The sequence below is a fragment of the Ranitomeya variabilis genome, chromosome 4 (genome assembly GCF_051348905.1).
Source record: "Ranitomeya variabilis isolate aRanVar5 chromosome 4, aRanVar5.hap1, whole genome shotgun sequence".
In the NCBI taxonomy this organism is placed as follows: domain Eukaryota; kingdom Metazoa; phylum Chordata; class Amphibia; order Anura; family Dendrobatidae; genus Ranitomeya; species Ranitomeya variabilis.
Genome location: NC_135235.1, coordinates 550,618,362 through 550,636,494, shown reverse-complemented (window position 1 = coordinate 550,636,494; position 18,133 = coordinate 550,618,362). Strand labels below are relative to the sequence as shown.

The window sequence follows — 18,133 nt, the reverse complement described above, 5'->3', positions numbered from 1 at the left end:
TACAACTATGTGCAGAGACCCACCTAGAGCCTTCATAGTCAGGGGTAGACTGAGGGTGGCCTGAACCCCGGACATTATGGGTCATGTCCACTGTAACACCTACACAAGTCATTAAACCCTTGAATTGGGATAACACATTATATGTGTTTGTTTTGTTTTTTTTACTGTTGCAGGCCTTGCCCTTAAAGAAGCCTGTCATTTTTATTAAATCGCTAGCATACATGAAGAGAAGCAACGTTGTAATGCATACTATGAGAGAAACCACCTCCTGGACTGATCTTTTACTGTCAACTCATGGGTAAAATGTGTATTCAGTGGAGACAGATTTTGCCATTACTGAGATAGGAGATGGCAGGTAGTGCTTTTAAAATTCTATGGAGAAGGGAGAGGGATTAGCTGGAGGCTGGCACAAACATGCTGCTGTACCTTCTCTATAGAACTTTATGAGCACCAACTGTCATCTTCTATCTCAGTGATGGAAAAATCTGTATTCACCGAAGCCAGATTTTACCCTTGAATTGAGAATTTTGAGGATGAGAGATCAGTCCTGGAGACGATAGAAGCAGGTTTCTCTGATAAGATATGGTATGCTTATTTTCACATGTACTAATAATTTATAACATAAGAATTAAAAATGCAGTTACTCATTAAACCTTAACAGTTTTTTTCTCTTTTATTATAAAACAAAATAATTTAGATATTGAATTGTATAAGATGATCCTTTTTGAAAAACAGAACCAACAATTATTACATCTAGATAATATACAAATGCATCAAGGGGTGTAGCTATATAGGGTGCATAGGTAAGTCAACCTGGGCTTTGGTTTCTAAGGGGCATTAAATACTCCTCTGTGATATAATAGAGAGTATTATAAATGACATATGGCAGGGGGCTATAATACATATTTTCTGCCCTTCAATTGGCTCTAGACCTGATTGTCAACCTATGTAACGTAAAGGGACTCTGTCAGCACAGAATGACTGTTCAAACTAAGTCCCACCGCTCTGAGCATCACGGCGGGGCCAAACATTTACATGCACCTTCCCACCTGCTTGTTTCCCTATATCTCCACCCTCCCTCCTTATCTGATTGACAGCTCTTTCTTCATAGGGCCAGAGAAGGGAGGAGATAGGTGGAAACCAAGCAGGTGGGAAGGAAGATAAATGTCTGGCTCCATCGTGAAGCACCGAGCGCCTGGACTTGGCTTAAACAGTCATTCTGTGCTGACAGCGTCCATATAAACACCCCATACACATTAGACTAAAGTCGACCAAGTTCACTAATAATGGTGGGATCAGACAAAAGTCTAATGTGTATAGGGCCCTCCCGACTACCCTCCAACAGATGATGATGTGCTAGATATACAGCGAGTACGGAAAGTATTCAGACCCCTTTAAATTTTTCACTCTTTGTTTCATTGCAGCCATTTGGTAAATTCAAAAAAGTTAATTTTTTTCACATTAATGTATACTCTGCCCCCCATCTTGACTGAAAAAAACCCCGGAAATGTAGAAATTTTTGCAAATTTAATAAAAAAGAAAAACTGAAATATCACATGGTCATAAGTATTCAGACCCTTTGCTCAGACATTCATATTTAAGTCACATGCTGTCCATTTCCTTGTGATCCTCCTTGAGATGGTTCTACTCCTTCATTGGAGTCCAGCTGTGTTTAATTAAACTGATAGGACCTGATTTGGAAAGGCACACACCTGTCTATATAAGACCTCACAGCTCACAGTGCATGTCAGACCAAATGAGAATCATGAGGTCAAAGGAACTGGCCAAGGAGCTCAGAGACAGAATTGTGGCAAGGTACAGATCTGGCCAAGGTTACAACAGAATTTCTGCAGTACTCAAGGTTCCTAGGAGCACAGTGGCCTCCATAATGCTGGCCATCCAGCCAAACTGAGCAATCGTGGGAGAAGAGCCTTGGTGAGAGAGGTAAAGAAGAACCCCAATATCACTGTGGCTGAGCTCCAGAGATAGGGAGATAGGAGAAAGTTCCACAAAGTCAACTATACCTGCAGCCCTCCACCAGTGGGGCCTATATGGCAGAGTGGCCAGACGGAAGCCTTTCCTCAGTGCAATACATATGAAAGCCCGCATAGCGTTTGCTAAAAAACACATGAAGGGCTCCCAGGCTATGAGAAATAAGATTCTCTGGTCTGATGGGATGAAGATAGACCTTTTTGGTGATAATTCTAAGGCTGGGTTCACATTGCGTTGGTGCAGTCCGTTCAATGCATGCGTTAAACGGAGTGCACCAACGCTAGTGCCTTTTAAAGATCGTGTTATGCGATCACGATAACGCAGATGCTCCACCTACGCTATCGGTGACGGACACGGAAAAGCTGCAGACCGCGCCCGCGGGTCCATCACAGAATGACGGCACATCGCTAACGCATGCCGATTATGACATGCGTTAGCGATACGCTACATAATGGCAGTCAATGGGTGCGCTAATGCATCCGTTACATAGCGTTAGTGCCGCTGTGTAACGGATGCCTTCAGCGCATTGCCATTGACGCAATGTGAACCCTGCCTTAGGCCCCTTTCACACATAAGTTTTTTGCCATCAGTCGCAATCAGTCGAATTTTGAAAAAAACTGATCCGTCGCACATTGTGAAAAACCGATGTGACGTATCCGTTTTTTCACCGGATCCGACTACCTGATCCGGCTAATTGGACCCTAAAAAAATCGGAGCATGCTTAGTTTAAAAAAATGAAATCCATTGCCGGATTCCATCATTTGACGGATCCGGCACCATAGGCTTCCATTCTAGCAAATGACAGACGGCGTCGGATCCATCGCTGTCCATTTTTTTCGACGAACACAAAAAACGTTACTTTGTCTCCGGCCGCCGGACAGACAATCTTTGGCGGATCCAGTGAACGACAGATGAAACGTGAGGCCGTCCTTCGCTAATACAAGTCTATGAGAAAAAAACGTATCCAGCAGCATCAGTCGCTGGATCCGTTTTTTTCAAAATTCGACGGATTGCGACTGATGTGTGAAAGGGGCCTATGCGGTATGTGTGGAGAAAACCAGGCCCGGCTCATCACGTGCCCAATAAAATTCAACAGTGATTGTCATTGCAGGAAACATGAATGTGGCCAAGTACAGAGATATCCTGGATAAAAACCTCAACCAGAGTGCTCTGGACCCCAGACTTGGCTGAAGGTTCACCTTCCAACAAGACAATGACCCTAAGCACACAACTAAAATAACAAAGGAGTGGCTTCAGAACAACTCTGTGACCATTCTAGACTGACCCAGCCAGAGCCCTGACCTAAACCCAATTGAGCATCTCTGGAGAGACCTGAAAATGGCTGTACACCAACATTCACCATCCAACCTAACGGAACTGGAGAGGATCTACAAGGAAGAATGGCAGAGGATCTCCAAATCCAGGTGTGAAAAAACTTGTTGCATCATTCCCAAGAACACTCATGGCTGTACTAGCTTCAAGCCATCCACAACCTGTCTCCTCCATACATCTGTGACATGGTCTCCCGGTACTTATCTACACACAACCTCCGATCCTCTCAAGATCTCCTCCTCTGCTCCCCTCTCATCTCTTCTTCCCACAACCTCATCCAAGACTTCTCCCGTGCTTCCCCCATACTCTGGAACTCTCTACCACAACACATCAGACTCTCACCTACCATAGACACCTTCAAAAAGAACCTGAAAACTCACCTCTTCCGACAAGCCTACAGTTATGAATAGTTATGACCATGTGATATTTCAGTTTTTCTTTTTTAATACATTTGCCAAAATTACTACATTTCTGTTTTTTTCAGTCAAGTTGGGGGAGCAGAGTGTACATTAATGAGAAAAAATTGACTTTTTTAAATTTACCAAATGGCTGCAGTGAAACAAAGAGTGAAAAATGTAAAGAGGTCTAAGCACTTTCCGTACCCACTGTATATCACCTCTGTCCTTTTAAAACATAGTGGGGATATGAATAGTGAATAAATATTTGCTAACATCTGGCCCATTGTGGCCTCTGGCCAAGGAGGAGGAAGTCTATTCTACAACGACAAACTGTACAAGATACCAAGGCGACAAGTACAGCGGCAAAGAATTTCTATATCACAGGCTGACAGATGGATGGAAGATACATTAGATATGAGATCTCAGATTAGTCACACTAATAAACTGTATATATTTACTCCGTGTCTACAATATCTGCTTTCTCTTCAGAACGCCATGAATCTTCCACCAGATAAGATCAGTGTTCTTCGGCAGTATGACCAAGACAAGAAATGGGAGTTGGTGTGTGATCAGGTAAAGGCTGTGTTCATAGATGGTAGCCAAATGGAGAAGAATGAACTGAGTGTGTATCAGAGGTCATGACTCCAGCTCTATGGATGTCAACAATTATCTGGTGAAGAATTTGCGGTAGTATGAACTCTATATCTATATATATGAGGCATCGTGATTACTCGCTAATCCCGCCCCCTGCACAGTAGCTCCGCCCCCACTACATCACACATAATCCCGCCCCCACCCCATTACCACACACAATCCCGCCCCCACCCCATTACTACACACAATCCCGCCCCCACCACATTACCACACACAATACCGCCCCTCCACATTACCACACATAATCCCGCCCCCGCAACACATTACCACACATAATCCCGCCCCCCACCACATTACCACACATAATCCCGCCCCCCCACATCACCACAGATAATCCCGCCCCCAACACATTACCATACATAATCCCGCCCCCCTACCACATTACCACACATAATCCTGCCCCTGCACAGTAGCTCTGCCCCCACCACGTCACCACACATAATCCCGACCCCCACCCCATTACCACACACAATCCCGCCCCCAACACATTACCACACACAATCCCGCCCCCCCACCACATTACCACACACAATCCTGCCCCCCACCACATTACCACACATAATCCCGCCCCCCCACCCCATTACCACACACAATCCCGCCCCCCCACCCCATTACCACACACAATCCCGCCCCCCCACCCCATTACCACACACAATCCTGCCCCCCCACCCCATTACCACACACAATCCCGCCCCCCACCACATCACCACACACAATCCCATCCCCCACCACATTACCACACACAATCTCGCCCCCCCACCACTGTACCACACACAATCCCACCCCCCCAAATCACCACACATAATCCCGCCCCCCCAAATCACCACACATAATCCCGCTTGCCCACCACATCACCACACATAATCCCACCCCCCACCACATCACCACACATAATCCCGCCCCCAACACATCACCACACATAATCCCGCCCCCCCAACACATCACCACACATAATCCCACCCCCAACCCATTACCACACATAATCCCGCCCCCCACCATATCACCACACATAATCCTGCCCCCCAACACATCACCACACGTAATCCCACCCCCCCGCCATATTACCACAGATAATCCCGCCCCCAACACATCACCGCACATAATCCTGCCCCCCACCACATTACTGCACATAATCACACCCCCCACCCCATTACCACACATAAAATTACCGCACATAATCCCGCCCCCACTCAATAACCGCACATAATCCCGCCCCCCACCCCATTACCACACATAATCCCGACCCCCACTACATTACCACAGATAATCCCACCCCCCCACCACATCACCACACATAATCCTGCCCCCCACCACATCACCACACATTATCCCGCCCCCACCACATCACCACAGATAATCCCGCCCCCCACCACATTACCACAGATAATCCCGCCCCCCACCACATTACCACACATAATCCCACCCCCCCACCCCATTACCACACATAATCCCCCCCCACCCCACTACCACACATAATCCCGCCCCCCACCCCATTACCACACATAATCCCGCCCCCCACTACATTACCACACATAATCCCGCCCCCCACTACATCACCACACATAATCCCGCCCCCCCCACATCACCACACATAATCCCGCCCCCCCACATCACCACACATAATCCAGCCCCCACCACATCACCACACATAATCCCGCCCCCACCACATCACCACACATAATCCCGCCCCCCACCACATCACCACACATAATCCCGCCCCCACCACATTATCACAGATAATCCCACCCCCCACCCCATTACCACACACAATCCCGCCCCCCCACCCCATTACCACACACAATCCCGCCCCCCCACCCCATTACCACACACAATCCCGCCCCCCACCACATCACCACACACAATCCCACCCCCCACCACATTACCACACACAATCTCGCCCCCCCACCACTTTATCACACACAATCCCGCCCCCCCAAATCACCACACATAATCCCGCCCCCCAAATCACCACACATAATCCCGCCCCCCCACCATATCACCACACATAATCCTGCCCCCCAACACATCACCACACATAATCCCACCCCCCCACCATATTACCACAGATAATCCCGCCCCCAACACATCACCGCACATAATCCCGCCCCCCCAACACATCACCACACATAATCCCGCCCCCAACCCATTACCACACATAATCCCGCCCCCCACCATATCACCACACATAATCCTGCCCCCCAACACATCACCACACATAATCCCACCCCCCCACCATATTACCACAGATAATCCCGCCCCCAACATATCACCGCACATAATCCCGCCCCCCACCACATTACTGCACATAATCCCACTCCCCCACCCCATTACCACACATAAAATTACTGCACATAATCCCGCCCCCACTCCATTACAGCACATAATCCCGCCCCCAACCCATTACCACACATAATCCCACCCCTCACATCACCACACATAATCCCACCCCCCACCACACATAATCCTGCCCCCCACCACATCACCACACATTATCCTGCCCCCACCACATCACCACATATAATCCCACCCCACAATACATCACCACACATAACCTCGCCCCCCACCACATTACCACAGATAATCCCGCCCCCCACCACATTATCACACATAATCCCGCCCCCCCACCCAATTACCACACATAATCCTGCCCCCCCACCCCATTACCACACATAATCCCGCCCCCCCACCCCATTACCACACATAATCCCGCCCCCCCACCCCATTACCACACATAATCCCGCCCCCCCACTACATTACCACACATAATCCCACCCCCCCACTACATCACCACACATAATACTGCCCCCCCACCACATCACCACACATAATCCCGCCCCCACCACATTATCACAGATAATCCCGCCCCCCACCACATTACCACACATAATCCTGCCCCCCACCACATCACCACACATTATCCCGCCCCCACCACATCACCACAGATAATCCCGCCCCCCACCACATTACCACAGATAATCCCGCCCCCACCACATTACCACACATAATCCCACCCCCCCACCCCATTACCACACATAATCCCCCCCCACCCCACTACCACACATAATCCCACCCCCCACCCCATTACCACACATAATCCCGCCCCCCCACTACATTACCACACATAATCCCGCCCCCCACTACATCACCACACATAATCCCGCCCCCCCACCACATCACCACACATAATCCCGCCCCCCCACATCACCACACATAATCCAGCCCCCACCACATCACCACACATAATCCCGCCCCCACCACCTCACCACACATAATCCCGCCCCCACCGCATTATCACACATAATCCCGCCCCCCCACCACATCACCACACATAATCCCGCCCCCCACCACATCACCACACATAATCCCGCCCCCACCACATTATCACAGATAATCCCACCCCCCACCCCATTACCACACACAATCCCGCCCCCCCACCCCATTACCACACACAATCCCGCCCCCCACCACATCACCACACACAATCCCACCCCCCACCACATTACCACACACAATCTCGCCCCCCCACCACTTTATCACACACAATCCCGCCCCCCCAAATCACCACACATAATCCCGCCCCCCAAATCACCACACATAATCCCGCCCCCCCACCATATCACCACACATAATCCTGCCCCCCAACACATCACCACACATAATCCCGCCCCCCCAACACATCACCACACATAATCCCGCCCCCAACCCATTACCACACATAATCCCGCCCCCCACCATATCACCACACATAATCCTGCCCCCCAACACATCACCACACATAATCCCACCCCCCCACCATATTACCACAGATAATCCCGCCCCCAACACATCACCGCACATAATCCCGCCCCCCCACCACATTACTGCACATAATCCCACTCCCCCACCCCATTACCACACATAAAATTACTGCACATAATCCCGCCCCCACTCCATTACCGCACATAATCCCGCCCCCAACCCATTACCACACATAATCCCACCCCTCACATCACCACACATAATCCCACCCCCCACCACACATAATCCTGCCCCCCACCACATCACCACACATTATCCTGCCCCCACCACATCACCACATATAATCCCACCCCACAATACATCACCACACATAACCTCGCCCCCCACCACATTACCACAGATAATCCCGCCCCCCACCACATTATCACACATAATCCCGCCCCCCCACCCAATTACCACACATAATCCTGCCCCCCCACCCCGCCCCCCCACCCCATTACCACACATAATCCCGCCCCCCCCACCCCATTACCACACATAATCCCGCCCCCCACTACATTACCACACATAATCCCACCCCCCCACTACATTACCACACATAATACTGCCCCCCCACCACATCACCACACATAATCCCGCCCCCACCACATCACCACACATAATCCCGCCCCCACCACATTATCACAGATAATCCCGCCCCCCACCACATTACCACACATAATCCCGCCCCCCACCACATTACCACACATAATCCTGCCCCCCAACATCACCACACATAATCCCACCCCCCACCACATCACCACACATAATCCCGCCCCCCACCACATCACCACAGATAATCACTCCCCCACCACATTACCACACATAATCCTGCCCCCCCACCACATTGCCACACATAATCCCTCCTCCCCACCCCATTACCACACACAATCCCACCCCCCACCACATCACCACAAATAATCCCGCCCCCAACACATCACCACACTATTGTTATTAACTTCATTTTAAGTTAATTTACCACCTGCGTAAGCGCTATTGAATGTTGTCATTATTTACTTTAGTTTAATCACCAGCAGCGTTAGTTAGATAGCAATGAGCATGCCGAGTGTTAGCTGGCTGGAAACAGCTAGTTCTAGAATAAAACCGATAGATCAGACGTTGAGTATTCGACTGTGTGTTTATAGAATAGTTGACACCAGAGTTATAAATTGTCATGTGGTAGAAGACATCGTTCCAGGGTTAGGTTATGGAAGACAGTCCACAAAATTTCTACTTAAACAACAATTGGGAGGGGGCTCTCAAACCAGGTAACACATGTTTACAATGATAGAGGCAAACTCTAATTATAGTGAGCACTTCCGCAGACAACAATACTGTTACTAAGGCTTCACAGTTTGCAACACAGACAGGTTTCTCTTTTCACATTTACATAACTGCGCCCCATCTATTTCCAAAGTAGATTAGTTCTCCATCCTACCAATACCACTGTTGTGGCCCATGTTGTATTGTACGATTCCCAAAATACTATACTGAAGAATATTTGCTGTTACTCTAATGACCTCTTTGTGCCCCTAAACATTAATGAAGCTCTACATTGCCTTGAAAAAGTATACATACCCCCTGAACTTTTCCATATTTTTTCATGTTACACCCACAAATCGAAATGTATTTTATGCAATCTGACAACACAAAGTAGCAAGTATTTGTGAAGTGTAAAGGAAATGACACTGGGTTTTCTATTTTAAAAATATAAACTGAGATGTGTATTGTATTCAGCCCCCCTGAGTCAATACTTTATAGGACCACCCTTCACTGCAATTACTGCTGCAAGTCTTTTTGACTCTGTCTCTACCACCTTTTCACAGTTACAAACGTTTGCCCATTCTTCTTTCCAAACTAGCTCTAGCTCAGTGAGACTGGATGGAGACGTCTGTGAACAGCAATTTTCAAGTCTTGCCACATATTCTCAATGGGATTTAGGTCTGGACTGTGACTGGTCCATTCACACACACGAATATGCTTTCATATGAACCATTCATTTTAACTTTGACAGTATGTTTAGGGTCATTACCCTGTTTCAAGGTGACCCTATGCCACAGTCTTTTGCAGCCTCTAACAGTCTTTCTTCCAGGATTGCCATGTATTTAGCTCCATTCATCTCCCCATCAACTCTGACCAGCGTCCCAGTTCTTGATGAAGAAAAGTATCCCCACAGCATCATGCTGCCACCATGTTTGATGGTGGGGATGGTGTTTTCATGGTGATATGCAGTATTAGTTTTCCATTATATGTTGCGTTTTTCATTTGGCCCCAAAAGTTCAACTCTAGTCTAATCTGACCACAACACATTCTTCCACATGCTAGGTGCACGCCCTACATGGCATGTGGAAGTAGGTGCTCTGGCCAGATGAGTCCAAAGTAGAACTTTTTGGGCTAAACTTAAAAAACTATGTGTTGCAGAAAGCTAACACTGCACATGTGTGCCCCTTCTGTTCTGTAAACTGAAGACTGAAAGCCACCTGGGGCCTACAAGAAAGATAACAGATTTTAACTGTATCAGTATCCTGCAAAGTCAATATATTTGAAAGCAGAGCTAACTCTGTGAGGGGGCCCAGGGTGGCTGCCCTGTTATCTTGCCTCCTCCGTTAGTTAAGGTACCGTCACACTCAGCGACGCTGCAGCGATATAGACAACGAGCCGATCGCTGCAGGGTCGCTGTTTAGGTCGCTGTAGAACCAAACACAGCAGCTCCACAACGATGCAGGAGCGATCCTGTGACGTAACGGTGACTCACTTATCGTTCTCACAGGTCGTTAGCTCCATGTTTAACATTGCTGGCATCGTTGCTTTTGCTGTCAAACACGACGATACACGCCGATCTGACGACCAAATAAAGTTCTGGACTTCTAGCTCCGACCAGCGATATCACAGCAGGATCCAGATCGCTGCTGCGTGTCAAACTCAACGAGATCGCTAACCAGGACGCTGCAACGTCACGGATCGTTGTCGTTCTCGTTGTCAAGTTGTTTAGTGTGAAGGTACCTTTACTGTATATGTTTATACAGTAACCATATAGCCCAGAATTCATCACTCCCAGTGGTTCACACTTGACAATTAAAATGGGAAAAAGAAAAATGCAAAGGAAAAGAAAGTCATGGATTCACTAAACAGGTTAGCCGCATTTCTTCCTCTTGTCATGTTATGATGATAGTTCATAAGTATTTGGTGCCTCCAGTACATGGAATATATTCCCCTTACACTTCTCTACATTGAATTTGCAACACCAAGAAGGAAACGTCATGGACTTATGGAAATCACAGGATGGATAGACATGTTAATGATATGCAAATGATGAAAAAATGAAAACAAAAATTTCAAAACATCTTGATTTATTCATTATCGAATATGAGTAGAAATCCCGCACACTTACATGTCTTAGCTGCTATCAATGAGGTTATCAATGGTTGTCTGAAGAATGTCATGCCATGCTGAACGCACTTGGGAACACAAACCATAAAGATCCGCTGCTGGCAGCTCCCTTTGCAATTGAAGACCAAAGACATCCCAGATGTGCTCAATGAGAGACAAGTCCGGAGATGCTGCAGGCCATGGCAGCACGCTTAGGAAATGCAGGTTGTTCATAGTAGCACAAGTAACATGCAGTGTGAGGGTGTTGTGTTGAAAAACGGCTCCTTTGACACTTTTGAAAAGGGACCGTATCACTGGTTCCACTACAAAATCAATGTAACGCTGAGTGTTGTGAATTTGGATTCTGGGCTCCCCCGGTGGCCGCTTGTGGAATTGGACTTGTCATCCTCTTTCCTGTTTCACCTGGTTCCATCAGTAGTGGGTGTCGCTATTTAAGCTCATTTCTCTGGTGGTTTCTTGCCGGTCATCAATGTTATCTGATGCCTCTCAGTGCTTGTTCCTGCTTCTAGACTACTACTAGATAAGTTGGACTTTTGTCCATGTTTTGTTTTGCCTATTTGTTCCAGTTCACAGCTGAAGTTTTGTTACTGTGTCTGGAAAGCTCTCGTTGATCAGGGATTGCTACTCTGGCGTTATGAGTTAATGCCAGAGTTTAAGGTAATCTCTGGATGGTGTTTTGTTAGTGTTTTTCTGCTGACCATGAAAGTATACTATCTGTCTTCTGCTATCTAGTAAGCGGACCTCAAATTTGCTAAGACTATTTTCCTGCTGCGTTTGTTGTTTCATCTGAACTCACCGTCATTATATGTGGGGGGCTACTGTCTTCTTTGGAATATTTCTCTAGAGGTGAGCCAGGTCTTATATTTCCCTCTGCTAGCTATTTAGGTCTTAGGCCAGAGCTGGGCATCTAGCGATAAATAGGAAATGCTACCTGGCTATTTCTAGTTGCGCGGCAGGCTTAGTTCATGGTCAGTATAGTTCCATCTTCCGAGAGCTTGTCCCTCTATAGGCTTGCTATGATCTCTGCTTGCAGAGATCATGACAGTTTGACCGGCCAATAAAGTGTTAAAGACCCAGGTTGAGAAAGGAGAGTTATAAGAAGTCTGCTGGAATTTTTTTTTTTTTTTTTTTCCTCCAGTCTGCCTTGCTGCAGTCTTTTTTCTCTCTCTCCTCCTAATCTCTGTATGGCTCTGTGTGCACCTGACAATAATGGATCTCCAGAGTGTAACTGCGGGTTTGAATAATCTCATCACGAAAGTACAAAATTTACAAGATTTTGTGGTACATGCTCCGGTATCTGAGCCGAGAATTCCTTTGCCGGAGTTCTTCACAGGGAATAGAGCTAGCTTCCAGAATTTCCGAAATAATTGTAAGCTTTATTTGTCCCTGAAGTCTCGTTCAGCTGGAGACCCTGCTCAGCAGGTTAGGATTGTGATTTCCTTGCTCAGGGGTGACCCTCAAGATTGGGCCTTCTCATTGCCAGCAGGGGATCCTGCGTTACGCGATGTGGATGCGTTTTTTCTGGCCTTGGGCTTGCTTTATGAGGAACCTCATTTGGAACTTCAGGCAGAAAAAACTTTGATGGCACTATCTCAGGGGCAAGACGAAGCTGAAGTTTTCTGCCAAAAATTCCGTAAATGGTCTGTGCTTACTCAGTGGAATGAGTGCGCCTTGGCGGCAACTTTCAGAGAAGGTCTCTCTGATGCCGTTAAGGATGTTATGGTGGGGTTCCCTGTGCCTGCAGGTCTGAATGAGTCCATGGCAATGGCTATTCAGATTGATAGGCGTCTGCGGGAGCGCAAACCGGTGCACCATCTGGCGGTGTCTATGGAAAAGACGCCAGAAAGTATGCAGTGTGATAGAATTCTGTCCAGGAGCGAGCGACAGAATTTTAGACGGAAGAATGGATTGTGTTTCTATTGTGGGGATTCTACTCATGTTATATCAGCATGCTCTAGGCGTACAAAGAAGCTTGATAAGTCTGTTTCCATTGGCACCATTCAGTCTAAGTTTATTTTGTCTGTAACCCTGATTTGCTCTTTGTCATCCATTGCCACGGACGCCTATGTTGACTCTGGCGCCGCTCTGAGTCTTATGGATTGGTCCTTTGCCAATCGTTGTGGTTTTGATTTAGAGCCTTTGGAGACTCTTATTCCTCTGAAGGGGATTGACTCCACCCCATTGGCTAATAATAAACCACAATACTGGACACAAGTAACCATGCGTATCAATCCGGATCACCAGGAGATTATTCGTTTCCTGGTGCTGTATAATTTACATGACGATTTGGTACTGGGATTGCCATGGTTGCAGTCTCACAACCCAGTCTTGGACTGGAGAGCAATGTCTGTGTTGAGCTGGGGATGTAAGGGTATTCATGGGGACTTACCTTTGGTTTCTATTTCGTCGTCCATTCCCTCTGAAGTCCCTGAGTTCCTCTCTGATTATCAAGACGTCTTTGACGAACCCAAGCTTGGGTCGTTACCTCCGCACCGTGAGTGCGATTGTGCCATAGATTTGATACCGGGTTGTAAATATCCAAAGGGTCGTTTGTTTAATCTGTCTGTGCCGGAACATGCTGCTATGCGGGAATATATAAAGGAGTCTTTGGAAAAGGGACATATTCGTCCATCTTCTTCTCCCTTGGGAGCTGGGTTTTTCTTTGTCTCAAAAAAAGACGGCTCTTTGAGACCATGTATTGATTATCGGCTTCTGAATAAGATCACTGTTAAGTATCAATACCCATTGCCATTGCTTACTGATTTGTTTGCTCGTATAGAGGGTGCTAAGTGGTTCTCTAAAATTGATCTTCGTGGGGCGTATAATTTGGTGCGGATCAGGCAGGGGGATGAGTGGAAGACCGCATTTAATACGCCCGAGGGCCACTTTGAGTATTTGGTCATGCCTTTTGGCCTTTCTAATGCCCCTTCAGTTTTCCAGTCTTTTATGCATGATATTTTCCGCGATTTTCTGGATAAATTTATGATAATATATCTGGATGATATTCTGATTTTTTCTGATGACTGGGACTCTCATGTCCAGCAGGTCAGGAGAGTTTTTCAGGTTCTGCGGTCTAATTCTTTATGTGTGAAGGGGTCTAAGTGCGTTTTTGGGGTCCAGAGAATTTCCTTTTTGGGGTATATTTTTTCTCCCTCTTCCATTGAGATGGATCCCGTCAAGGTGCAAGCTATTTGTGACTGGACTCAGCCCTCCTCTCTTAAGGGTCTTCAGAGATTTTTGGGCTTTGCCAACTTTTACCGCCGATTTATTGCTGGTTTTTCGGATGTCGTTAAACCACTGACTGATTTGACCAGACAAGGCGCTGATGTTGCTAATTGGTCCCCTCATGCTGTAGAGGCCTTTCAGGAGCTTAAGCGCCGTTTTGCCTCTGCCCCTGTGTTGCGTCAGCCTGATGTGAATCTGCCCTTTCAGGTTGAGGTTGACGCTTCGGAGATCGGAGCTGGGGCAGTGTTGTCGCAGAAAGGTTCCGACTGCTCCGTCATTAGGCCTTGTGCCTTCTTTTCTCGCAAATTTTCGCCCGCAGAGCGGAATTATGATGTTGGGAATCGGGAGCTTTTGGCCATGAAGTGGGCGTTTGAGGAGTGGCGCCATTGGCTCGAGGGGGCTAGGCATCAGGTGGTGGTATTGACTGACCACAAAAATTTGATTTATCTTGAGACTGCCAGACGCCTGAATCCTAGACAGGCGCGCTGGTCTTTATTTTTTTCTCGCTTTAATTTTGTGGTGTCATACCTACCGGGTTCTAAGAATGTTAAGGCAGATGCCCTTTCTAGGAGTTTTGACCCGGACTCTCCTGGTAATTCTGAACCCACAGGTATCCTTAGGGAGGGAGTAATTTTGTCGGCCGTTTCTCCTGATCTGCGGCGGTCCTTGCAAGAGTTTCAGGCGGATAGACCGGATCGTTGTCCGCCTGATAGACTGTTTGTTCCGGATGATTGGACCAGCAGAGTCATCTCTGAGGTACATTCTTCTGCATTGGCAGGTCATCCCGGAATTTTTGGTACCAGGGATTTGGTGGCAAGATCCTTCTGGTGGCCTTCCCTGTCACGAGATGTGCGAGTCTTTGTGCAGTCATGTGACGTTTGTGCTCGGGCCAAGTCTTGTAGTTCTCGGGCTAGCGGACTGCTGTTGCCCTTGCCTATTCCTAAGAGGCCTTGGACACACATCTCGATGGATTTTATTTCAGATCTGCCTGTTTCCCAGAAGATGTCTGTCATCTGGGTGGTCTGTGACCGTTTCTCTAAAATGGTCCATTTGGTTCCTCTGCCCAAGTTGCCTTCTTCTTCTGAGTTGGTTCCTCTGTTTTTTCAGAATGTTGTCCGATTGCACGGTATTCCTGAGAATATTGTTTCTGACAGAGGTACCCAATTTGTGTCTAGATTTTGGCGGGCATTCTGTGCTAGGATGGGCATAGATTTGTCTTTTTCATCTGCTTTTCACCCTCAGACTAATGGCCAGACCGAGCGGACTAATCAGACCCTGGAGACATATCTGAGGTGTTTTGTCTCTGCTGACCAGGATGATTGGGTTGCTTTTTTGCCATTGGCAGAGTTCGCCCTCAATAATCGGGCCAGCTCTTCCACCTTGGTGTCCCCGTTTTTCTGTAATTCGGGGTTTCACCCTCGATTTTCCTCCGGTCAGGTGGAATCCTCGGATTGTCCTGGAGTGGATGCGGTGGTGGAGAGATTGCATCACATCTGGGGGCAGGTTATGGACAATTTGAAGTTGTCCCAGGAGAAGACTCAGCGTTTTGCCAACCGTCATCGTCGTGTTGGTTCTCGGCTTTGTGTTGGAGATTTGGTGTGGTTGTCTTCTCGTTTTGTCCCTATGAGGGTCTCTTCTCCTAAGTTTAAACCTCGGTTCATCGGCCCTTATAGAATATTGGAGATTCTTAATCCTGTTTCTTTCCGTTTGGACCTCCCTGCGTCCTTTTCCATTCATAACGTTTTTCATCGGTCGTTATTGCGCAGGTATGAGGTACCTGTGGTACCTTCAGTTGAGCCTCCTGCTCCGGTGTTGGTTGAGGGTGAGTTGGAGTACGTTGTGGAGAAAATTTTGGACTCTCGTGTTTCCAGACGGAGACTCCAGTATCTGGTCAACTGGAAGGGTTACGGCCAGGAGGATAATTCCTGGGTCAATGCATCTGATGTTCATGCTTCTGATCTTGTTCGTGCCTTCCATAGGGCTCATCCTGGTCGCCCTGGTGGATCTGGTGAGGGTTCGGTGCCCCCTCCTTGAGGGGGGGGTACTGTTGTGAATTTGGATTCTGGGCTCCCCCGGTGGCCGCTTGTGGAATTGGACTTGTCATCCTCTTTCCTGTTTCACCTGGTTCCATCAGTAGTGGGTGTCGCTATTTAAGCTCATTTCTCTGGTGGTTTCTTGCCGGTCATCAATGTTATCTGATGCCTCTCAGTGCTTGTTCCTGCTTCTAGACTACTACTAGATAAGTTGGACTTTTGTCCATGTTTTGTTTTGCCTATTTGTTCCAGTTCACAGCTGAAGTTTTGTTACTGTGTCTGGAAAGCTCTCGTTGATCAGGGATTGCTACTCTGGCGTTATGAGTTAATGCCAGAGTTTAAGGTAATCTCTGGATGGTGTTTTGTTAGTGTTTTTCTGCTGACCATGAAAGTATACTATCTGTCTTCTGCTATCTAGTAAGCGGACCTCAAATTTGCTAAGACTATTTTCCTGCTGCGTTTGTTGTTTCATCTGAACTCACCGTCATTATATGTGGGGGGCTACTGTCTTCTTTGGAATATTTCTCTAGAGGTGAGCCAGGTCTTATATTTCCCTCTGCTAGCTATTTAGGTCTTAGGCCAGAGCTGGGCATCTAGCGATAAATAGGAAATGCTACCTGGCTATTTCTAGTTGCGCGGCAGGCTTAGTTCATGGTCAGTATAGTTCCATCTTCCGAGAGCTTGTCCCTCTATAGGCTTGCTATGATCTCTGCTTGCAGAGATCATGACAGCTGAGCTGTTAATTACCTGGGATGAAGTCTAGAGAGGTCCAGCTGTCGAACATTATACCACCCATAACATAATCCTAGGTCGTCTGGTCAGATTTGAAGAACTGCATATGGTGATCCATCCAAATAGAAAGAGTCAGAGTCTTCACAAACCATAAGAGGGCATTTGCACGACATTGGGCTATGAGCCAAATGTCCAAATACAGGTGTTCCTTTGACCTCACACCAACGATCTCAAAGGCTATCGTAGTGCACAGCAAGACCGAAATGGAAATCTATCCTCTTCAGTGATGAGTCCTGCTGTTGTCCTGAATGCAATAATAGACAGTGATTGGTCTGGAGACCACGTCAGTAATGCCATGAAAAGGCCTCCATGAGGGGACATGAAAGTGTCTCAAACGATGTTTATAAATATGACACAGGCCACATGTTATTCATGTTTCTGTGAGCGCCCTGCATGGCCTAAACGTGCTACCATGGCCTGCAGCATCTCCAGACTTGTCACCCTTCGAGCACATCTGGGAAATTATTGGTCGGCAATTGCAATGGGAGTTGTTAGCAGCGATCTTTATAATTTGCGCAAGTGAATTCACTTATTTAACGG

General features: G+C 47.5%; 1 protein-coding gene across 1 annotated transcript in view; it reads left to right on the top strand.

Annotated features, from left to right (window-relative positions):
• The window catches only part of FMNL1 (formin like 1), a 75,311-nt gene that overhangs the window by 21,106 nt on the left and 36,072 nt on the right, over positions 1-18,133 (top strand). Inside the window, exon 2 of the mRNA XM_077252648.1 lies at positions 4,212-4,295. Coding sequence (XP_077108763.1) covers positions 4,212-4,295 — 84 coding nt within the window. The remainder of the gene's footprint in view (positions 1-4,211; positions 4,296-18,133) is intronic.